Source organism: Ambystoma mexicanum, chromosome 4p (genome assembly GCF_040938575.1).
Source record: "Ambystoma mexicanum isolate Mex_15411 chromosome 4p, UKY_AmexF1_1, whole genome shotgun sequence".
Taxonomy (NCBI): domain Eukaryota; kingdom Metazoa; phylum Chordata; class Amphibia; order Caudata; family Ambystomatidae; genus Ambystoma; species Ambystoma mexicanum.
Window position 1 is genome coordinate 1,202,312,792 of NC_090927.1, and position 24,372 is coordinate 1,202,337,163.

The 24,372-nt window shown below is 45.0% G+C and overlaps 1 protein-coding gene across 1 annotated transcript in view; it reads left to right on the plus strand.

The window, feature by feature from the left end:
- Nucleotides 1-24,372, plus strand: part of NPHP1 (nephrocystin 1) — a 1,322,209-nt gene that overhangs the window by 991,620 nt on the left and 306,217 nt on the right. Inside the window, exons 15-16 of the mRNA XM_069606852.1 lie at nt 3,189-3,265; nt 20,187-20,286. Coding sequence (XP_069462953.1) covers nt 3,189-3,265; nt 20,187-20,286 — 177 coding nt within the window. The remainder of the gene's footprint in view (nt 1-3,188; nt 3,266-20,186; nt 20,287-24,372) is intronic.

A 24,372-nucleotide genomic window follows, 5' to 3' on the forward strand; every position in this document is an offset into this window, starting at 1 on the left:
TTCTGTTGTTGCACAAGTGCTGGGGTTACTTTGGTCTTGGCCAACCCTTTTCTTCTTTTTTTATTGTTGAATAAAAGATCTCGTAATTGTTGCCTTCTACCTGCTCCTCTTTGGTTGACACAGAATCCAAGACTTCAATCTCGTCCACCACCGGTGCCACAATGGCTACATTATACCCTTCTCCCAGTACGGGTTAGCTGTGATAACCGACCGAGGGGTTCCAAAGTGGGCGCAGTAGTCCACCTGAGTGCTCTCTGAATCAGCAGTATTAGTATGTAGGTTGCTGCTAGTTATTCTCAGGGTCCCTGTGTCTTCCACTGAAGGGCCCAAGAGGACTTGGTTGGGCTCCGGGGTTGATGTTTGTGTTTATTTCAAAAACTCTTTCGTCGTTTTAGCTGGTTCTTTCCCCCACTTCAAATGTTCTCTTGCTGCTTCTAACTGCAATTTTTTATTCGCCCGACTTCCCCCATGTGGTCGCACAACAGCTTTTGTAGTAAGTTTTCAGACTCGCCCTCTCTATCCATGCAGCTTTCCAAGGTGTTAACGAAGGTTTCAATATGGATGAACTTGGAATGCGTCATGGCCAGCAAGGTAGCTTGATCTGTGTAGCTATCATTAATTGCTTCATGAAGTTTCATGAAGGGCGCAAGTGCAATTGTCAGTGCTGACATCTAGCTGCATTGAGTTTGTAGATAGTTCTGATCATCTTTGTTTTTCTCTGCAGGTATTTATTTGTGGCAAAATGTTCCCACATTTACAAAGGTGCTAGGGCACTGCCGTTGGTCCGAGAGGGATCAGAGTTGGAATCCAGTGAATCGTTCAAAGCTCTGCAGGGCTGAGTAATCTCTCTGCTAACCTTGGCTCTAGGCCTCCTTGGGAGCTCCTTCGATGGTGCCGGCTGGTGTGCCTCAATATAGAAAGCGTCTGCACTAAGTCTTGAATTTGCAGTGACCTCTTGTTTTTTTTCGATTAGCAAAGCTATTGAGGCAATGTCCTTTATTAAGCGTGCATTCACAGAAGTCCAGCTCTAGCTCTGACACAGTCAAAGCTAAAGGTGAGTGGTCATCCAACATAGATCGAGGTCTGATGGATTCTCGGATGTCATCTACGTACCTCCTTTTTTGAGCCAAGTTGGCAATTGGTGTCGTTTGTATCGGCGGGTCATTTACAGTAAATTTGCCTCCCCCAGTGCAGCTAGGTCTCTCCTCTGCCACGGGTGGCAATTGTAAGAAGGCCCCTTCAAGGGTGCCTCCATTGAGGCAGAAGAAGCTTCGAGCAGAGTTTCATTTTCCAAAAGAATTCAGTCAGGGGGGTCATTAAAGGAGGTATCTTCTGGAGGAATATACTCGCAATAATAGACTATACTATCAGTCCCTCTGCAATTAATTTCCAAACTTCAGGCTGTCTAGAATAAACAACCAGGCTTATCTTTAACCTCAAGGCTATGTGGCTCTTTAGCACTCCCTTACCCCCTGCTTCCTCCAGGATCAAATCTAAACCCCTATTCCCCAAAGACACTACACAGCCCAAACTCCTTTCACAAGCACATCAAAGCCTGCTGTCCTCAAAAGATCCCTAAGGTCATTGGATGCTTTGCTTCTCTTATTCCCCAAACTCTCCAAGCAATATTTGAGTGTAGATTCACAATCCAGCTCACCACCCTACCTCCCCAAACTCTCTGAAACTCCTTGGCTACACGGGGCACCAGGATGATTCCCCAACACAATTAAAAACTATTTTGTTTGGCAGTTTGTTCACAAGTCCACCTCCTTCTTGCACTAAGCCTCCCATTTAGTTGCTTTTCTCTGGCCTACCTCGGTTCGAATCGTCCTCATTTGCGCTCTAAAGTGATCAACTTGCGGTACTAAAAGCACCCATTAAATAAACACAAATCTTAACAGACTAATGTTGTTTATCCTTTTTCCGCAATGATTACATATCCAAACAGCCTATATCTCTGTGGATAGTGAGTGGCATTGAAGAACCTTCTGAGATAGCAGACACATAGACTTATGGGATTAATCCTGACAAGAAAAGCTACATTTATTGCATCTTGAGGGGTGTTCTTATACAAGAAATCTGTGAAGCGGGCACTTCATCCTTTGTAAAACAAAATATATATTGCCTTGGAAATCAGTGGTTTAGCATGTCTTCGGATAGCCACTGCCCTTATGGATCTTTATACAATGTGGAGGTGGATAAACAGATCCCTTTCTCGTCTGCGACTAATTGACTAGTCCCATATTCAATAATTCATCTTTTATTTGACCTGATATTAGGGATTGCTTTAGAACCTTCAATTGGAATACTGTCTTGGCCATAGTGACTCTAAATGTTGACAATAATATCTGGTCTTTATTTAGTGCTTAGTTCGAAATTGCTCCTGCTTCTAAGCACTTTTATTTTTACCCAGTTTAATGGTACTCAATGTATCGATCTGGCAAGGGGTGACTAGTATCAAGTTGCCCTGTTGTTTTCACAACCAAAGAGTGACAGCAACTGGGATGTATAATGGTTGTAAGACTGCAGTCTGTATGCAAAACTGTTTCATCCAGCTCCCTCTTAGTTACTTGGCAAGGACACAGGCTCGGGGACTTCCATCGGAATACATGTGTGCTTTTTGCTGTGGAAGCAATGGCGATTGTTGCAAATGTGTACACCTCTTCTGTCCACATAGTGGAAAGTGATGCTGTTTGTGGCTAAAGCTACCTTTTCAACATCGAATAGTATGATGTGTCCAGATGCTGTGCTGCTTTGAAGTCCAAGAGGGAAGCATTTGTAGTCTTTGCTACCTCCCAGCTCATAAACTGGGCAGAGAAGCAACATCAGCTAAGTTTAAAAGCATGGGCTGTGGGGAGTTGTTCTTCTGGAGAGGTTGATGTCGATTAATGGCTGTCTGCTGAACATCTTTTACTAAAATGAGCATAGTTTGTTACAAATTAATCAGATATTCTTTTATTGCGATAAGTGGTTCCAGGATTGATTTTAAAGTGTGTTTAGTGTTTTGTTAGATTTCCAATTAATTGCATTCAGATTTACTTCAAATAATGACCAGAGTCTGTTATTTGTTGATATCTGGTTTTTCAATCAAGCCATTTAAGAGTATTCTTTTATATATTTTGCAATCAATAAACGGACATAAAACATTATTTTTAACCAGACATGTTCCTTCCCCTTTGTTTTTTTAGAACCTATGAACTTCCTTTGAACGGTGGTACCCCCTATGAGAGTGGTATTGAAGTGGATCCGGCAGTTTCAAGAAGAGGTACTGTTCTTTTGAAAACGTGGCAGAAAAAATAACACTACTTACGAAAACTCCTGTAGCAAGTCTGCTATACCCAGTTTGCTGGTGTCTTTTGATTTATGTGGTTACAATAAAGGGGTTACAACTCCTTAGGAATTTTAGAGAGCTCACCAAGAAGATTAACCAAACCTTTGAAGCGTTTGATAATTTGTCTCTGCAAGCGTCTGAGTGGTTGGGTAAGTGATGACACTGTTGGCACATATTCATGTATAATTGAATTGCATCCGAGCATATTTTTGAGCATTATGAGGCAGCGTTTCATAAGAACTTGGCAAATAAGTGTGACTAAGGACGAAGGTTCTCTCTCACTCCATCTTTAAGGCAGGTCCCTCAAAATCTGACAGGAAATCTCATTCACAAGAGGACTCTTGTTTCACAGGAACAGGAAGTAACGGGTCTTTTAACAATGGGGTACTCACATTCTCAGTACCCAGAGTATGTTTTTTGTGTGTGGACACAGAAGAGTGACCTAGCTTGCTAAAGCAAATCCAAGCAGGCTGTAGTCAATGTGGGCTTCCTATAGGTAGAATTCCTCTAGGTCAAAGAGTGGCTGAATGTACACTGTTTAATCTCTGTGTGAATAGAACCAGACCTCCTGTGGAGGCCCAGTACCTGAGAATATACAAATATTTGTATGGAGCATGCAATACTGCATGGGAACAAAACTGCTGTGCTCCATGACACTGCTATAAGTTTCTCATGGATTTCTTCCCAAAAAATGTCTCATTTTAGATGATATTCTCATCACCACCAGCTGTTTTCAGAAACATTTTCATCCACCAGGGGGTGCAGTGCTGGTCCCTGCCAGCTCTATCCAGTGCCTTTGCTCACCAAGTCAGAATGTTACATATGGAGTTGCTGAAACCCATGTCCCCTCTTCCTTTTTTGTGGACACTGAGCATGCTTCTGGAGCGCAACATAGCTTTCTAGCTTGCTGCATCATGCCTTAGTGCCACCCCTAAAGCCTTGTGCTTCAAGCCCTGCTTGTACTGCATAAGACAAATGTCCTTGTCAGACCCTTAGAGGGTTTGCCTCCAATGCTCTGGGGAGGACCACAATGTGAAAGATTGGCGCTCCTGTAAGTTTGTGCATTCTAAGGCCCTCAAAGAGTGTGCCTCAAAACTCTTAAAATATTTTCACATGGTTGGAAATAGACCACCTTCTAAGTCCCTAGGTACGAAGAAGGTCATGATCGAAGTACTGATGGAGGAACGTTCTTCAGTGAAGGATAAGAAGCAGCATATGGAAAGGTCCTGAAGTCCTAGTAACTCTTCCAGGCATCTGTGCTCTTCATCCGGAAATAGTCACAACACCCTCTCGAGGGATACCTCAAAAGAATCACCTCCAATGCTGCAGTTACGCAGCTACCTTTCCCCACAAAGTCCTAGACAACTAGGCCCCCAAGGGTGGGATGCTTTACAGCAGCAGGTGTGAAGACCTAGCCCTGGTTGCAGCTGCATGGTCCACCACGCTCGATGAAACCAGCAGAGGCAACCCCTTGGACGGATCTATGAGGTTTCCCTGCAGGCCGTTTTTACTGAAGTCAGTTCCCCAAGCCCAGTTTCAGAGCTTGGTGGAAACATCATTTTCTATGAGTGCCCCCTTCTATGTCCTCTTCCAATATGGGGGACCCCTCACATCCCTCTATTCTCTCCCCATCCTCCTCCCCCTACATCCTGCCCTGTGTTTCATGAGGGCAACCCCATGGAACATAGCAACAGACTCCTGGCCCATCCTGTTTGCCACATACAACAGGCACACGCGCACATACATACGCACATACACATGCAAACGCACACACACATGCAAACGCACACACGCATACACCCAGTCTGCCTCCTTAACTCACCCTGTCGGCCGCCACTTCCTGGTCCGTTCGTCATGTATGTGCAATAAGCACATGCGTTGTACTCCTACAGATCACCGTTCAGTGAAGACCGCCGATCAGGGACATTTTACAATATAAGTGGCCCGTATTGCACTTTGGCTTGTGAGATTCTGGCTCTGCCAGTGTAAAAACCCCTACACCAGTGCCATATGACTCCACCTTCAGGCACCTAAGCCTTGGCTCCTATCATCTCGGCACTAGTCAGTGCCGGGTCCTCTTTGGAACACTACCTTCTCTGTAGTGAGATGTAGGACTTCCTTGAGGAGTTCTGTGATGGGGAAGATCTTCTGGGGTTGGCTTCAGCCTACAAGTGGCCACTGGCTTGGACATGTCTCCAGAGCTGGATATTCTTCCAGCACTTGATTCCTGGTGAACCCCACTTCTTATCTCAGAGGACAGTTGGCAAGTCTGTGGAGACTCTAGATGTTTCCACACCCACTAAGGCATGTGTCCAGTATGACCGGACCGATATATTGGATGAGGGTCATCAAGGGAGGCTCTTTAGCCATTCCACCAAACAGTGACTGCACCTGTTTTGGTGACCTGGGAAAGACGTTGTCAGTCCCTGCGGTATACAGTGAACTTGCCAAGAAGAATCATCGGGCATCCCTGGATCCTGCGTTTCTCTCCACACACCCCTACCAGAAAGCTTGGTGTGAAAAGTCACCCTTCCAAGTCTGAAAACCACATCCTTCCCCTCCTTCTTCCCTGACAGAGAGAGTAAGAAGCTTAATGCAATGGTCCACAAAGTCTTTGCTTCAGGCAGCCTGACTTTACTGTCAGTGCCACCTGCACCCTGGCTAAGTAAACGTTTGGACTGTGGGATGTAGTCTTCAGTGCGGCTGAAAACCTGGAGAGTTTCCACTCAGGTTGGAGATGGGAAGAAGGCCACTTGCCAGATCTTAGTCTGACTGTCACACTACGTATGGTGCATGTAATGGTCTCCAAGTCTGTCCTTCGGCTGGATGTGGACCTCCGGTTTCATCCACAATTTCCTAACGAAACATCTATACGTGCCATTCAATGGGAACAACCTGTTTGGAGCAAATGCTGATGAATCCTTGCAGAAGTTCCAAGCATTCAATGCCACAGTCAAGTCCTTCGGGTTGCCTGTGTAAGATTCTTCAGCTTTGGCTCAGAAGTGTTCATTTCAACCCTTGACTTCGGTTTTGTCCATTGTGGCAGTGGTCAGGCACAATTCAACAAGCAATTGTAGTGTATACCTTGCCAAGGGAGAAGAAGTGGAACATAGTTTGCTTCCTCTGCTGTCCCCACAACGGCCCAGAGTGCCAAGCCACTGTTAACTACATTTTGTCTATTTGAATGCAGTCAGTGGGAGGTTATCCCTGTTTGTCAAGGGGTGGCACTGCACCATCTCCACCTCTTGGACCTCATAATAATAATAATTATAATAATTGTTCTCCAGCATGGGGTCTGGCATGGATTCACATGCTCATGAATATTCCCCGTCGCCAGGCTGGGAATCCTCGGTAAAAGAAAAAACAGTTTCACTTTCACTTACAAACTGTATTTCTCCTTTAAACCAATCGCTGTCCTCTGGGTCATTCTACCCCCATCCAATGACAGTCCCCTCCATAAGCCCTCCTCTGGCAGCCATCTTCATATTTTTACTGCACCCTTCAGTGCTGGGAGTCCTCAAGTTTTCTCTGCAAGCTACTTCTGCGTTTTCGAGGAAAAAAGATTCTATTTTTGTTTCGAAAGTGCCCATGTGCTCTCTTCTCCATCTGCCGACAGAAGAGATCCGTTGTCTGTGAATTTCAGTGCCCCTTAAGGATGAATTATTCGAAGATTCCAGAAGGCCATTTGGCCTACTTCATGCCCTCTGACCGGGGAAGGTTCCCTCTTCAAGCCCTACACCAAGTGCAGGCTATGGAATGAGTTTGTTGAAGACAAGCATCTGCAATACCTCTACTGCCTGCATCCGTACCACAAGAAAGTGGAGTGCAAGATATGCCTCGGGTTCTCCAAGAAGACGACGAGGGATGGGCACAGTAGACTGGCAGCTTGGCCTCTTCTCTGTGTTCCGAGCAGGTTCATGCCTCATCCAGGACCGGCCTGTCCGTGGAGTGGTCTTCTAAGTCCTTTGAGGGCGCCTCATCCATGGGGGCCCAAGACAATGCCAAGAACTACAAGTCTGAGTCCACCGGGGTCGCCGCGGAAGTGGGTCCCAAGGTGTACAGGGGGAAATCGTCCTCGCCCTCTGCCTCCATTACCAGCCAGAAATCCAAAAGCAAATCACCCAACCCGGCTAAATTGCGGGAGAAGCCAGAGAATCTGCGGACGGAGGAGAAGAAAGCTGAACTGCCCAAGAAGACCCTATCGGCACAGGATAAGACTTTGTTGACAATAGAGTTGGTGGCGGCTGCTCTCACAGCAGCTAAGGGGGCTGACCCTGTGAAGGTAGCACTCGCAACACAGAAGGTATCCCTACCCCCGAGGCGCAATATCACAGCAGTGACTTTGGCAAAGTCTGCTGCCATGCCGGAACAGGGGAGACTGACTCAGACACCGGATCCAGCCCCTCAGGGGCGAAAAAGGGAGGCCCTGAAACAGCCCTCCCAGGCCGTGGCCCAAGCCATGGAGGTCTTGTCCACAGACGACAAGGACCTGGAGTCCTTACACACTGTCCACAAGGATGTAGGAGAGGAGGACAACGATGGTGCAGGGCCTAGGGTTGCGATCCCGCCAGCTCAGCCGAGGGAAATGTCTCTGGACATTCTGTCAACCCTTCAGAACTTGGTATCAGAGATCCAGAAGAGGATGCCACTGGGCCCAGTTCCAATGGTCCCCCAGATCCCCGATCAGCCGCCAGTGAAGAAGAGGAAGCGTTGTCAGACGCCCCATTTCAGCCTCCTCATCCGCGTCAGGCCCCGGCTGCACCAGCACAGGCACGGGTACAGGGACAGATACGCACATGAGGTCCAAGAAAAAGTACTGGACATGCCCTTCGATGGAGATAACCTGTTTGGGAAGGTCGTTGACGAGCCCTTACAGGCCATTTAGGCGTATACACAGACGGCCCGTTCCCTGTGCACCCTCCAGCAGAACCGCTCTTCTTTTCGCTCCTCCAGAGGAAAGTCGAGCAGGTCTTCCAAAGGCTTCTCCCCATCGTACCATCAGCCTTCCAGATGCACGACTCAGGAAGCCTACAGAGGCTGTTGCCACACCTCCGGTAGCAGAGGACAGCGGCTCCGTCGTCCGCAGGGCAGGACAGCGGCACCTTAGCAAGCCTGAAATGACCAGGACGTCAGGCCACCCCCGTGCACCCCGGTGGGAGGCGGCTGACGAAGTTAATCAGCGAGTGGAGAAAGATCACCACCGACAGATGGGTGCTGGATGTTCTCGCCCAAGGACAAACCCTGGAGTTTCAGCCCAGGTGTCCGCGGATCCCTCCGGTGGCCCGTCAGGAGCAGCACATCCCTCCGCTCCTGTTGGAGGTATGGGCCATGCTGCAAAAAGGGGTGATAGAGCTAGTTCCCCAACGACTTCGGGGCTGCTGGGTCTATTCCAGATACTTTTTGGTCAGAAAGAAGACATCGGGCTGGAGGCCCATTCTAGACCTCCAACCTCTGAATAAATACCTAAAGTCCCAAAAATGCAAGATGGTCATGTTGCGAAACGGGCTTGGCCAACTGGAAAAAGGAGACTTTTTGATGTTGTTGGACCTGGAGGATGCCTATTTTCACTCCCCCACTCACAGGAAACACAAAGCTTCTATGTTTCATAGTGCAGGGGTAGCACTGCCAGTTCCAGGCCCTGCCATTCCGCTTGAAGTCAGCCCCCAGAGTGTTCATGAAGTGCCTGCCACCAGTGGCAGCCCATCGACGCCTACAGAGCATACATGTATACCCATACCTGGATGACTGGCTAATTTGCACCCGCTCACAAGAGCGGGCCCAAGGACACACTGAGACGACCTTCCGGCTACTAACGAATCTGGGATAACTATCCAGAGTCCCGCTCGATGCAATCGCAGAACGTGCTGTTCCTACGCGCCAGGCTCAATACAGTGTCTTTCCAGGCAGCTCCCTCGGAGTAAAGGATAGCAGCCATTCTGTGGAAGGTGCAGCAGCTGTCGTTGATGAGGACGGCCACGGTGCGAGCCATCAAGTCATTGCTGGGCATGATGTCGTCCTGCATCTACCTCGTCCGGCTCTGCAGGTTGCATATGCGTCCCCTCCAGGAATTCCTGGATGCCTGGCGGGCGATAGTATGCTCCAACATCGCCCAAGGCACAGAATTCCAGAACCCGCCAAAGCAGGAGACGGTCATCACGTACGCCTTCCTAGAGGGATGGAAAGCGCACACCGGATGTCTGCATGCCAGAGGTCTGTGGTTGCCTGAGACGGATCTTCATATCAATATCCCGGAGCTACTGGCAGTGTTTTGGGCCCTGAAGTCGTTCCTCCCGTTCCTGAAAGGCAAGGTGGTAAGGATCTTCACGGACATCCCCACCACCATGTTTTACATCAGGAAACAAGGGGGCACTTAATCCCCGGCGCTCTCCAAGGAGGCGCTGGACTTGTGGCGATGGGACGTCGGACAGGGGATGTTTCTCGTCCCTCTTCACCTGGCAGCAGTCAAGAACACCATTGCAGATACCCTCAGCAGGGAACTGCGCTCCTGCCACGTGTGGGAGCTTCACCAGAATCAGGTGGACCGCTTTTTGCTGAGTGGGGCAGGTCCAAGATAGATCTGTTTGGGACAGCAACGACCTCCAAGTGCAAGAAGTTTGCCAGAAGGTTACACCAGCCGAGGAGCCTGGGAGACGCATTTTCCTTTACACAGTAAGGACTGTTCCTGTCCGCGTTCCCTCCCTTCCCTCTCCTGGTACGAGGCATCAACACACTCGGATAGTGTCTGTGCAAGGTGATACTTATCGCCCTGGCGTGGGCGAGGCAGATTTGGCATCCGTACCTTCTCAGTCTGTCAGCGTCGCCCCCGGTCAAGCTGCCCGTAGGTCCGGATCTTCTCACCAGAGAAGGAGGCACAATCCTGCATCACAACCCATGATTGCTGAACGTGAGGGCTTGGCGCTTGCAGCCCTAGAGTTTGGTGGATACGAGGTCCTTGCCAAGGCTAAGGCATCATCGACTTTGAAGTGCTACGGTCACAAGTGAAAGCGTTTCACTACATGGTGCTGGTCTCAGAAGATTATCCCGGTGAGGGTCATGGCCCCGCAAATTCTTCCATACTTTCTCTCCTTGGCCAAAGCCGGCCTGACACACGCTTCTGTCAAGGTGCAGGCGGCTATCTTCCGCTACACCAGGTCTCCAGGAAGATCTTCACTGTGGTCTCAACGACTCGTCAAGGAGTTCCTCAAAGGACTTTTTTGATATTTCCTGCCGGTGAAGGCTCCTGCCCCGGTGTGGGAACTCAACGTGGTTCTGACAAGCCTGATGGGGGACACCTTTGAGCCTATGTATCAGGCCCCTCTCGTTCCTCTTATGGAAAACAACTTTCCTTGTGTCCATCACCTCTGCCAGGAGGGCGGGTGAGATCCAGGCCCTATACTTCAAGCAAGCATACCTGACTTTCCACGCATCGAGGGTGGTGCTGTGGATCTACCCCTCTTTCATGCTGAAGTTCCATCAGAATTCCACCTCAACGAGCCTTGGTGTTACTGGTTTTGTTCCCGAAATCTTTGTCACTGGCTGAAAGGGCGTGGCACTCGCTGGACGTTGCTTGTGCTTTTAACTTCTATGTGACACGCACAAAGAGTTTTCGGAAGACTTCACAACTGTTCGTGAACTTTGGTCCTGTGAACCATGGGAAGGCCTTGTCCAAGGCTTTCATCTCAGGGTGGCTCTCCAGCTACATCATGCATTGTCATTGGTTAGTGAACCAACCGCTGCCCGGCCATCCGAGAGCCCACTCCACCAGAGCGATTGCTGCCACAACGGCATTTCCTGTCAGGTGTGACCCTGCTGGACATATTACCTGTAACTGTTGTTCTCTGGCATGGGTCTGGAATGGATTCATATGCAAACCCTCCCATCTGCGGCTCTTCTTGTCATACTGCCACTTTACGTGCTTACCAAATCTGAAGATGGCTGCCAGAGGAGGGGCTTAGGGAGAGCATTGTCATTGGATGGGGGCAGTATGACCCAGAGGACAGTGATTGGTTGAAAGGAGAAATACAGTTTGTAAATGAAAGTGAAACAGTTTTTTCTTTTACCGAGGATTCCCAGCCTGACGGGGAATATTCATGAGAATGTGAATCCATGCCAGACTCGTGCTGGAGAACAATAGTTACAGGTAAGTAACTTGTTCCTTCTTTGCTGAGGCACTGTGTTAGCTTGGGTGATACTTATTGTAAGTCTTGCGTCGCTCTCATGTGGCTGAGTGGGTGATTCGTGTGTTTGGTAGTTCACCCATACTGTTCACCCAGACCTAACACTATAACCCATCTAGGGAGCCTTCTGTGAAGTGCCTGAACACATTCAACTAACTCTGAAGTTAATACTTACTTGTTGGATGAGATATCCTCTGGAACTCACTTTCCTGAACTAGGGTCCCTCTTCTGCCTCTGAGAAAACAACATGCTCTAGAATAGGGAAGGACTTTAAAAGATAAGACTTCTGTCTTGAAAATATAACAAGTGTGAAAAGTACTTAATTGTAAAATTGTTGATGTGTAACTAATTCCTGAACAGAATAAGTTACAAAGTGTAATAAAGTTATTACTCACCCCTGAGTAGCATACTGCCCCTCTAGAAAGTATATAGGTTGGTTTACTTAATTTGAAATAGTGTTTCACTCTTCTTAAACGTAATCGAGTTGGTATTGCTTTATTATTCTGAAACTGAATGAGTGTAAAGGCTTACAATAGGGTTTACCGACCTTGAATAATATACTAACATCCTTAAAGTGTACCATTGGGTTTTGCTTCCCCTGATCATCTTTAGTGCATTTCTAAAACAGTCTTGAAGTTCTTACTTGACTTAGAGTTGCATACTGCCTTTCTGAAAAGTATATAGGTCCTTACTTAACTGGAACTGCTGATTGCCTTTCTTAAAAGTCTGCTAGAGTTCCTACTAAACTTAGGTGTAGCCTACACCTCTGAAAAGTATCATTGTTTAAACTGTCTATTCCTGCATTAGAAATAGTGAAACACGTTTATAGACCAATAGGTTATACTGACCTTCTAAAACGGTAACATTGAGTTATGCTTCTACCAAATTGCTTTTGTGCAGTTCTAAATTAGTTTACTACGTTCTTACTTGTCCATGAGTAGTGGAATGCCCCTCGGAAAAGTATGAGGTATTTTACTGTAATCCAAAAGTATTACTAATCTGGTTTTACTCCTCAAGAATAGTGATTGCCATTCGGAATGTGCAACATTAGATTTGACTCTCCTTGAAATGTTTATTGCTATTCTTAATAGGGTCATACTTTGGTTTGTATACCATAAGTATTGAGTTGGTTTTTTATCAATGTGTTTATGACTTGTGTGATAGAACTTACTTTGCCCACGATTTATCCTGGCGTATTGTATTTAAAATAAACCATTATTTTTACAATATACATAGGGCCTCATTACAAGTGGTGCGGAATGCGTTTAACGGCGCCGTTAAACGCATTCCGCACTATTGCGAGGTCCCCTCTCGGGAACCGATCTGGACGTCTGGTTTATGCAGACGTCCAGAGCGGGTCCCGCGAGGGGACCAGGGAGCTAACAACAGGCCCTCTTGTAATGGGCCCGTTGTTAGCTCCCTCCCCATTCCCATTGAGCCCTATGGGGCTCGAATTGGAATGGGGAAGGTCCGGGTCCGGGTTCCCTGAATGGGGAAATACCGGGCCCTCCATACTCGGAATGGCCCGGTATTTCCCCATTCAGGGAACCCAGACACGGTTTTGGAGGCAGCCATGGCGCCAATAGCGCCATGGCTACCTCCAAAGTCGTAATGAGGCCCATAGTGTATCAGTGTTTCTTTGGACCATATGTATACTTCAATTTATTTGTACGGACCTAGAGCCCTCTCTCCCTCCTAAAATAAGCATGGCTGTTCTGTCTACGCTACCAAATGTCACAAAGAAAAGATTGATAATCACCATGCACACCTAGTCCTCATTTATATTTTTTGCATATAGGAGAATAGCTCTGAGTAATTAGTTGGACAGTCGAGTACAATTTGAGGTGCAGGGGAGAGGTGCTCAGCCTTGGTATCTAGGCTGGGAAAAATACATTGAACAAATGGTTTCCTGATTAAGGAAACCCACATGCCCTGCACACTATCAACAAGGGCTGTGGCCCGTATAGAGTTTTTAAGGGTACAACTAGTAACCTTATTGTTTTTTACAGGGTTTGGTTCTTAAGTTTAGTAAGTTTTTGTGCTTTGCTATGGCTGCAAAATATTCTGAAGTGTCTCAATTAATACTTGACAATTCATCTGTTTATCAGAAAAACAGTAATTTATTCAGATTTTTAACAAACAACATTCAAAGTATAATCTGGCCCAACGCGTTTCGAGTATCAATTTTCACTCTTCATCAGGGGCAATCTGTTCTGTATTCTTTACATTAAGTATAAACACTGAAGATATGGACTGGATTAGTGAGAAAACAGCCGATTTCCTCATTCAGAAACATCCAGTCACTCCGGTTTTCTACGGATTACCAAAAATACATAAAAATAAAGAAGACCCCCCCCTTTTCGACCAATTGTAGCTGGAACAGACAGCGTGTTCCAACTTTTAGCAATTTACCTGGATACTGCACTACAGCCTTTGGTACAAAAAAACAAAACTTACATGAAGGATACGACCCACTTTCTGAGCATAATCAACACACTTAATCTAGAAGAGGAAGAACTTATTCTATTCACGATGGACGTAAATAGCTTGTACACCTCAATCCCTCATAAAGAAGACATAGAAGCCATGGATTGGTTTTTACTTTGGAATCAACAAGTACAATACAAAGAGACTTTGCCATAGAACTCAATAATATTATCCTTTACAACAACTATTTCAGACACAATGGTCAATATTATTTGCAAATCTCCGGAACACCGATGGGCTCATCAGCGTCCCCATCGTATGCTAATATCTTCATGCACCAATTTGAGACTAAATTTGTATTAGAAAACCCACTATGGAAAGACAAGGTGAAATGCTGGAGACGCTATATAGACAACATCTTTGGGATCTGGAATGGCACTGAAAGCGAACTAATAAAATTCTGGGAATCCCTAAACAATTACGACAGGATCGGTTTCACTATGGAGATCGGTAGACGGGAGGTCAATTTTTTGGATGTCACGATTGAACAATCGGGGACAACACTCAAGACAAAGATATTCTGAAAACCAACAGATGTAAACAGCTGCCTTGATCATAGCAGCTTTCACCCAAAACATCTAAAAGAAAACTTACCCTACAGTCAACTACTAAGACTCAAGAGGATAACGTCAGACCAGGCTACTCTACAGAATGAATATGACATCATGAAACAGAGATTCTTAAGACGAGGGTACCCAGCAGAAACGGTGGATAAAGCAATAGTCAGAACCAATTTACAAAAAAGAGAAGAGCTCCTCCAAGGCAACACAAAGAAAGAAACCAAAAGTTTAATACATACGTTGAAATACTCAAGTCAAAGTTTTCAAGTCAAGAGGATCATCCATAAAAATTGGCATCTAATAAGAACAGATAATACCCTGAAAGAACTCTTTCCAGATCCCCCGATGATGGCATACAAACGGGGGAGGAACATCAGAGACCAACTTATCAAAGCTGAAAAACCAAAAAGACCAACACAGACCACTCTAAACAGAAAACAGGAACATACGCCTGTTTACATTGCCAACATTGCAATAATATCATAAAAGGAGACCATGTGAGACATCCAAACACAGGCAAAAAAATAACTTTGAGAGAATATGCAACATGTGATACAAAGAATGTGGTATATGCGATCCGTTGTCCCCGTGGAATGTATTACGTTGGAAAAACCAATTGGAGAGTGAAAGAAAGATGGACAGAACACAAGTCCAACATAAGAACTAAAAACGTGCAGTGACCTATCTACAGACATTTCCGTGACCAAAAACATAATATTTCACAAATGAGAATGGCAGTCTTGGAAGTAGTCCATCCCTTACCAAGAGGAGGTGATCTTCAAAAACTTTTAGCACAAAGAGAACTCTATTGGATCCAAAAGTTAGATGCTATGTTCCCTCTGTGGCTAAATGAGGATTACTACTTAGGTCCATTTCTGTAAACATGTAGGCATGTCTGCAAACATAGACATGGCATCTCTTCTTTAGTGTCCACCTTATGTTTTAATTTGAATTAGAATTAGACTAAACTATACCTCATTTAACTAAACATGATTAAAATCCTATATTCACTTTGGTTAGAGATCCAGAAGAGATGCACAAGAAATTACAATCTCATGACTAGACAATATGAATGTACACCCCCTAGTGGGTCAGATGAAAAGTTACTTAAATCTACTGTATGTACAGACAATGTTATTGTTTATATGCTATTGTTTTTAATGCAAGGGAGCCTCTTTTGATTTTTCTATGACAAACAGCCTTATGTCATGATTATTGTGTTTTCAATTTAAATTGCCCTTTTTTCTTTTATATCTCTTTTATATCTATTTTAGCTTATCCATTTATTCATATTTATTCTTTTATCTTCTCCTAGTCGGGGCTAGGGCACACACAGCTTCTCGATTAGCTCACATTTCCATATAAGACTATATTCACTACCACCAGTTCATAATGATTTCCACATTACCATGCATTAGATGTTTAGATGTATAGCTAATACATATTGGCATTTACTACCGGGATAGAATTTTAGGCGTATCTCCTATAAAGGTTGAGACACCTTTTTCTCATCATTTAGACACACGCACATACAGGTAAACAAACAAAATGGCCGCGGTGTGATGTCATCACGCGCATGCGCGGGTGACGTCACCCGCGACCGCTCTCACATCATCAAAACCAATCAGACACCAGGGCCGCGGTGTGACGTCATCACACGCATGCGTGGGTGACATCACCCTCAACTATAAATACTCGATCCACTCCGATTTTTCACTCGGAAGCGGATGGAGAGTCTCGGGTAACAACTACATCTGGGAAATCTGCTTTTCTTCATCTCAACTTGTAAGTATGGCTACTCAGCAACCACATTGAGCCTCACAGCGATTGTTCACCCGTTTTCTTAATACACCTTGCTTTCTCTTTTTCTTAAATTACCAGATTGGGACATCCTATCCACAGAGAAGCCTTAGATGACTGCCTGTGGAGTCCTACATTTCTTTTACAAGTCAGATCTATTCCATTCACTATTATCTCCTGCACTAATAAATCCTATTGTATCACCCTTACTTCAATATTTATCACATAATCTTTAAATTCTATTACAACCTATGGATACTTTTTCTACTTTTTTAAGTAAGTGCCTTTAGTATATCAGCACTTAGCCCAGTAGATCAGAACTATTTTTATACAACCTTTTACGTTAGTATTCAAGCCAACATCCAAATTGTTTCTATTATTAGGATGTAATGGCATTATTAAGATAAGATTGGTTTGTCCTTTATCTTAATAGGCTCCAAGCTTTAGCTAATCTCTTAATATATTTTTCTTTTGAGCAATGTAACTGATCCTGAATTCAAAGAATGAAGTAATGATGTACATAGAAACATATATATGTGCTTCTAACTGGTTATTGAAGAACCCTGTTTTCTGCCTTAAATGTACATATGAATATTAATATGAATATTAGATTATTAATTTAATTTATTTTTTCTTCAGTGTTTATACTTAATGTAAAGAATACACAACAGATTGCCCCTGATGAAGAGTGAAAATTGATACTCGAAACGCGTTGGGCCAGATTATACTTTGAATGTTTTTTGTTAAAAATGTGAATAAACTACTGTTTTTCTGATAAACAGATGAATTGTCAAGTATTAATTGAGACACTTCAGAATATTTTGCAGTCATAGCAAAGCACAGAAACTTACTAAACTTTAGAACCAAACCCTGTAAAAAACAATAAGGTTACTAGTTGTACCCTTAAAAACTCTATACGGGCCACGGCCCTTGTTGCTAGTGTGCAGGGGACGCGGGTTTCCTTAATCAGGAAACCATTTGTTCAATTCTACGCTACCAAATGTCTTCAGGTAGTACAGCCTAAAACTAAGAGTGGAGTTTTTTTACTGGCTCAGATATGCTTTTATTAAGCCCTTAGATGGACTTTAGAAAAATTGTCCTAACAGAGACAATGATTGTTCAGCGCCGTGGCCCAAAACGCAGACAAAGCTGGAACATTACCCTCATAGGCACCACTGCTTATTGCAAAGATGCTGTCTCAGCCCCAACCTACAGCTCAGTATGGCAATAGCAAGGAGACACTATTGAATGCAGAGCATAAAGAACCTGCTCTCTGAGACACTATCCTCCTTCTGATTCATACAAAGTGTAACCTTGCTTAATCCGTAGCACCTTTCCCTATTCAGAGCTAGACACCAAGGACTACAGCATTGGAAGGAAGCATTTTTGCAGAGAGGCACTAATCCCCACTGTATCACTGGGACTTCTCACACTGCTGTGACGTGTAACGGGTATGAGCAGTCCTGCTAACTTAAGGGCCGTTTGACTTCTATATTCTTTATGTTCAGTAGAGGTGCACTTTCTTCAGTTGTATATCCTGGCAGGGATCATTTGAATTGAATAATGAAACCCTTCAAATCAGCTGGCATCTGGGCCCTGCATTCACATCTCATAGGGATCTAGCTGCAAGGGATATGTGAGTCATCCTGTTCCTCTGTCTCAAACTGGCACCCCATAACCTGTGCTGCTGGTTGGCATTCCAGGATCCATCCCAAACATAAAGAAATAGAAACAAGTAATGAATGTCCTGCTGCTGCCTTGATCTCCTCCCTCACTGGAAGTGCATGAGATTCCACACTGTGGGTAGTGTCATCATTCAACCAGTAAACAACGCTGTATTGCAATGAACCAATCTGATTGACTTCATGCTTCCTCAATTGGCTGATTGAAAGCCTAGTCCATGCAAGAATGCTCACTTTCAGATCTATAGAATAGCAAACGCTCTGTAAACTGGGCTTAAAATGTACTAAAAAAAATAGTAGGAATTTAAAATGGAGCAGGTTGTTGTGGTAGTACTTCCACATTAATTTTCTCAAACTCCCAGAGAATAAAATGCCCAGAAGCAAATAATGTCCTTCTCCTGGGGGCTTGCAACTTAATTTGCTACATCATTATAGTTGGTCAGTGGGCGCTGAGGTTATAGCAGATTTATTTGGCCATATTTTCACAGCCAGTAGTGACAGTTTGGCAGTGAGAAGGTATAAGCAGGTGCCTTCCAAAACCAAGATGTGAGATGTCGGCAGACCTCCGTAGCAACATGAGTAACCGACACAGCAGCACTGCACATACATACGCAACCTGGCGGCTTGTGGAAGCTGGAACTCTGTCGAGTACCTGCAACATATCTATTTTTCAGTCTGGCCAAAGAAGTTTTGCAGCATTGTAACAGCTTCTTGCCAGTCTTGAGTCATAGCCTTCCTATATTAGACATGTACAGAAGGTAGTGGTCCAAGCTCTTGTCCAAACGTCACACTCTGACCGTAGCACCCTGGCATTGCATTCCCTGTGCTGGCTGTGAGCCTGTGCATAGGGCCTATATAAACGTTGACCAAGTGTTCTTGAGGGAGATGTTTGAAAGATTCCTTCAAAATCACCAGCTCAGGATCAACTTGCGTTGCGTTCCAAAAATTACTGTGTATAAAAGAGAAAGTACATAAAAGGTAGCAGGCGCCCCTCTCTAGAATGAACATGGCATGAAAATCCGTTCAGTGGTTTTTACCCACTTTGAGAGTCTGCAGCCATCACTTTTTGCTCACTATACTTATCACAAAGGAGGAATATCCATTTGCATACGAGTCTTTGTCCCGCCCTCAAGGGCAGTCCAGCGCCAAAATGCCTGGCAGGCCTCTGTTGAACAAGAGTGCCAACAGCAACCCCAGACACGTGTTTCGGCCTAGTCGGGCATCATCAGTGAGGTGGAGGTGTGCCTTTCTGAGCACAGTGAGCAAGGGGTCCACATCTTGGTTCCCCTAGGTAACTTAGGGTGACCAACCACAAGTTCCCTGCAAAAATACAAAAAAGGTAGAAGGCACCCCTCTCTAGAAAGAACATGGCATGATAACCTGTTCTGTGGTTTTTAACCACTTTGAGAGTCCGCAGCCATCACTTTTTGCTCACTGCATTTTTCACAAAGGAGGAATATCCATTTTCAGCTCCACCTCACTGATGAGGCCTGAAACACGTGTCTGGGGTTGCTGTTGGCAATCTTGGTCAGAGGAGGATTGCCTAGCATTTCAGTGCTGGAACTGGCCAAGTGGGCGGGTCAAAGACTGATATACAAATATTTATTCCTCCTTTGTAAAAGGTACAGTGAGCTAAAATGTTGCTGCGGTCTCTCATGATGGGCACCTTCCCAAAACAGGTCATTAGGGCCGTGTTTGTTTTCGCAGTGGGGCGCCAATAACCCTATAAAAGAGAAAGAACTCTGGGTAATGCCTTCTCGGTGCAAGCTACTATTGCCTGGAACTCAATCCTGATAGAGCTGAAAGAACACATGGATGACTTTCCGTTTAAACAAAATTAAAGTCACATCTTTTTCTTATCTGCCACTCAGCATTTCATACCTTCATTGATCTAATTGTGCTTTGTTTTTTAGTACCAACAGTGATTTTAGTGCACTCTACAAAACCTTAATAACATAAGAATATAATGCTAAAGGGTTTCTCTATAATTGCACAACTGCGCTTGGTGGTCTGTCAATATGGAACGGCTATAAGAGAGTTTAGAACAGAAGAAATGCATGCATTTTGTTGAACATATACTTAACCAGCTCTTGAGGTTCCCAGTGATTGCTTGAACTATTTTTTAACATACATTTTCTTTTCTTTTTAGTGAATAGTGGTGTTTTCCATCAGATGATAACTCTAAGGAAGCAGCCACGTCTTCTGGTAAAACTTAGGACTTTGAGATCTAGAAGAAGAGAGATGATGAAGTAAGTTTAGCTGTTTGTTGGGAAGGAAGTTGGGAATTCATTACGTTTATCATTTATAGAACACTGTCTCTTTGCCGTATGTAATTTCGTATTTTTCCGTTTCTGTGATGTGCAGTAGATTTTAATGTATTTGGTGATCCAAGCATGTTTGAGTGACTTATTGCAGTATTACTCGTACAATAATTCAAAGATGGCAATTAGTTGAACTATTTCAAGCTAGTAGGCAGGAGTAAAGAATGGCTTAATAGAATGAGTTTTAGAATTTCAGAATTCAGTTTTTGGCCACGATCAGCCTCTAAGATTGGGCCGACTTCGTGGACGGAGGCCGGGAATTCCAGCTAGTAAGTATGTGGGGATATTTTGTCCACTCCAAGGACTGGGATATTCCATGTGCCCTGAGGGGGCAGAAAGCAGTGCATCGTAGCCAATCAGATGGCCAGAAGAGCTCATCAGCTCAGATTGGCTGGAATACTGGTTCTTCCAGCCAATCACAAACCATCTTTATCCGCTGTCCCTCTCTTTCAGAATTGTAGCAGAATTCGCAGATCCTGCTCTAGTAGTGCAGTGGAATCAAGGATGGAAGGAGCAGATTTATCTCTGCATGCAACAATTTCACCCAACCCTATTTGCCAGAAAAGATAAACTTAAGAGTCTAGAATCAATGTCTTGGATGGCTTCAATAACTCCCAGACTCGGAAGGATGATTCAAGGGTTTTTATTTTCACAACTGTAAAAATCACTGGTTTTTATTCTAGTCAGGGTGCAGACACAGGGTATTCTAATTAGCTTCCCTCTCTCAACCGCCGGTATGCTGCCTGCATGATAAGCCAGGTGTCCATAAATACCAGTTATTCCAGCTAGTGATCAGTACCATCAACTATCTAAGGCTGTCCATAGGTGATGGCCAGCAGTTGAATATTGAGTGTTCCAGCACTGGATTTTCAAGCCGGACTGATGATTTGTTAATATTGTCTATGAAAACAAGTGACCAAGGATAGACAGTGGTAGTAGATAAGACCAGCACTCAGCTGCCAATATTTTTTCAATTTGCAGTGCGGCAACATTGTAAAGGCTTCATCTCATTGAGTGAGCAAGATGCAAATCTGGGAATACTCCTGTGGTTGCATGGAGCTCGATATCCATCTCAAGAAATTATCTTCTAGTTCAAGGTGATGGCCTAAAGGCAAAAGCCTAAACTATCTGTCTCTTTCTGGGGTTCTTCTACGGGTGCCCTGACCTAACACTACCCAGTTTTCTCAACAGGGAATTATGGGTTTCTTTAGCCATTAATGGGCACTGTGGACCATTCTCTCCCACATGTGACCCTCTTTGTCCTTTTCCTGATCTCAGCCCTCCTTCCGTCTCCTCCTCTGATACCTCTCACCCTCTCCCTTCTCTCAAACCCTCTGGTCTTCTTCCTCTCCTTTTCTGTCCCTCTGATGCCCACACTCTCTGCTCGCCTCTCTAGACATCCCTCTTCTCACCTACTGTGAGAGGTTGCCAGACATTTGGTCGAAAAAAATTGGTCGACCAGACAAATGGTCGAACCAATTTGGTCGAAAACCAAATGGTCGAATTTTTTTATTTTTTTATTTTAACCCTTTTTTTTGGGGGGGGGGGGGGTCCCCCCCCAACCCCCTTTTTTTTCTCTAAAAACCCCTTTTTTTACTAAACGAAAACCCGAAAAATAAATATATAAATAAAAAAAAATATTCGACCATTTGGTTTTCAGGTGGTCAAGGAAGAACTGATCCTCACCTATCCAGACCCTAGGGGTGCACAGGCGAAGAAAGTTCATCTGGGTAGGGGAACCCTGAATGCTCCTCTGGGAAATATCCCAGGTGAGACATGGTATGGTACCACAGAGGAGGGGAAAGAAGACGCAGTCCCTAAGGCCTTTATAGGCTGTACCACATCTAGCTCCCTTCCTTGTATTGAATCTCTTGGGCCCAGATCCAATGACCCCTCTGTAAATAACAAATCCTCTAGGATCCCAAACTCTAATACATCCAGAAACTATCTACCAGAATCCCTATTTTCCAGTGTCGTCCTCGAATACTCTGTCATTCTCCTTTCTGTCCCTTTGATTATCATTTCCCATAATCTCACTCTGCTCAGACAAAACCCTAGTGTTCCCAAAATGCCCCCTTTTCATTTTATGATAATAACCCCAGTCATTCCGGTTGTTTCGCAAATCCTACCAATCTCACCCTTCCAAATTCATCTGTCCCCCCAGGACAAAGAATATAATTCCCCCTTCTTATAACATCTTCTCCTCATCCTACCACGCAGAATAGTCAGGAACTCTACTTCACCCTCTTTCGAATACACGAACACATTCGCACATCACGAAAGACGACGGACAAACAGTAAAACCGTTTACCTGACATGTCCCACCACAAGGGTCAGGCAAAGTCACGCAATTGACTAGGATCACACACACCCGACGGCCCTTTCCCTTCCCCACAGGGATAACAGGTGGAGCACCAGAGCACAAGAGGAGCAAGGCAGACTGCACGACGAGAGAGCTAAGTCAGCACGGCAGTTCAAGAGGAGGCGAAAGACGCAGCAAATTGAGAGGGTGCCAAGGAGAGAAGCGACCTTGCCCATTCCGACCAGGGCCCGTGAACAATAGCCAGCGTGTGTTGCAGCAGATTTAAACAGTACACAGGGCCCTCCTCCGCTGACAACCAAGCCGGGGAGAGACGCTTGGCCCCATGGAACCGGCCTTGGCTCCAGAGACAAGAAAAGCCAAGCGGTTCATCACAGGCGGTGAGTCGAGGGGAGAGCTGATAAGAAACCGAACTATGTTGAATGAAAGTAGCAAGCAGCTAATTAAAGAAAGTACAAAGAACTGTTGATACGCAAGGCGAAAGCCAACTATAGAAGAGTCAGCACCACGTGGGTGCTCGCTCAGGAAACTCTGGGCAATTACCCTATTGTTGAAACTACCGTTACCAGAAGGCCTTGGGAGAAAGGCGAGAAGGGGGCAAAGTGATCATACAGGGGTCTAGTAAAATACTCTATACAGTCAAAAGCCTTTGACCGACAGATGATTGTGAAGCTAAGGGAAGCGAATCCCGCATCATAACAACTGTTCAAGCAAATGTATGATTGACAAAGTTGGCAAGAGTGAACCCGACGGCAAGATGCCGATAAAAAGGGGCGAAGCCTGAAGTCCCAATGAATAGTGTGTTGGCTGGAGTGAATCCGGCTGAAGGATGTCCACAGTGAACTGTTTAAAAAGACATTAAGATTCGTGAATGTCATAGATGAGATTGTGTTGAAAGCCATAGTGAACACGGTAGAGACAGGCTAACAGTCGAGAAGGTTCTGAGCCCGGAGAGGGGGATCCAAGGGTGAAAAGCCATCACCCACCAATCCGTGAATGAAATACATTTTGAATACATGCCAGAGTGAACCAGACGGGGGGAGGTTAATATTCGAGAGGGGGTTGAAGAGCTATCACCCAAATATAAGCAGAGAACATCAGAGAAGATTTTTGGAACTTTTGGTAACCTTTTGTTTATTATTTTGAGCCCATCAGACCCTTGGAAGCGAGAATCTTATATACGAAGGACCTGATATTGCTAAGAACTTCTTGTATATCTGATCCAGGAGTGAAAAAGTGTCACCCAACGTGCAAGCAGAACAGAACTTTTGTTTATTATTTTTGGAGCCCATCAGGCAAGAGACTTTTTGTAGAAAAGAGACCTAACCACCCAAGGCTGTGATTGCCGAGAGCAGAACTGTTTGCTTGTGAGAAAGCTCGAGCGTGTGCTGTGCTCCGGAGTCCCGCCTTGTCCCGTGCTCAAAACGTGGGGAAGGGAGACCCTGACTACAACATCCTGACTTATTATTTGTGAACACCTCTTTCTTTCCTGTGAACTTTATCTTACATTCTTTTGATTGTATTTAGCGTGAGGATTGGCAATAGGTTTTTTCTTAGTATGGGCCATTTTATTTGACATCCGTGATTGGCTAATCAGCTTGCGTCATGTCCGCGGACATGTGATGTGTTCGCTGATTGGATGGTGAAGAGCATGAAGTGCGTCAGATTGTTCCGGTGCACCCGCCATCTTGGAT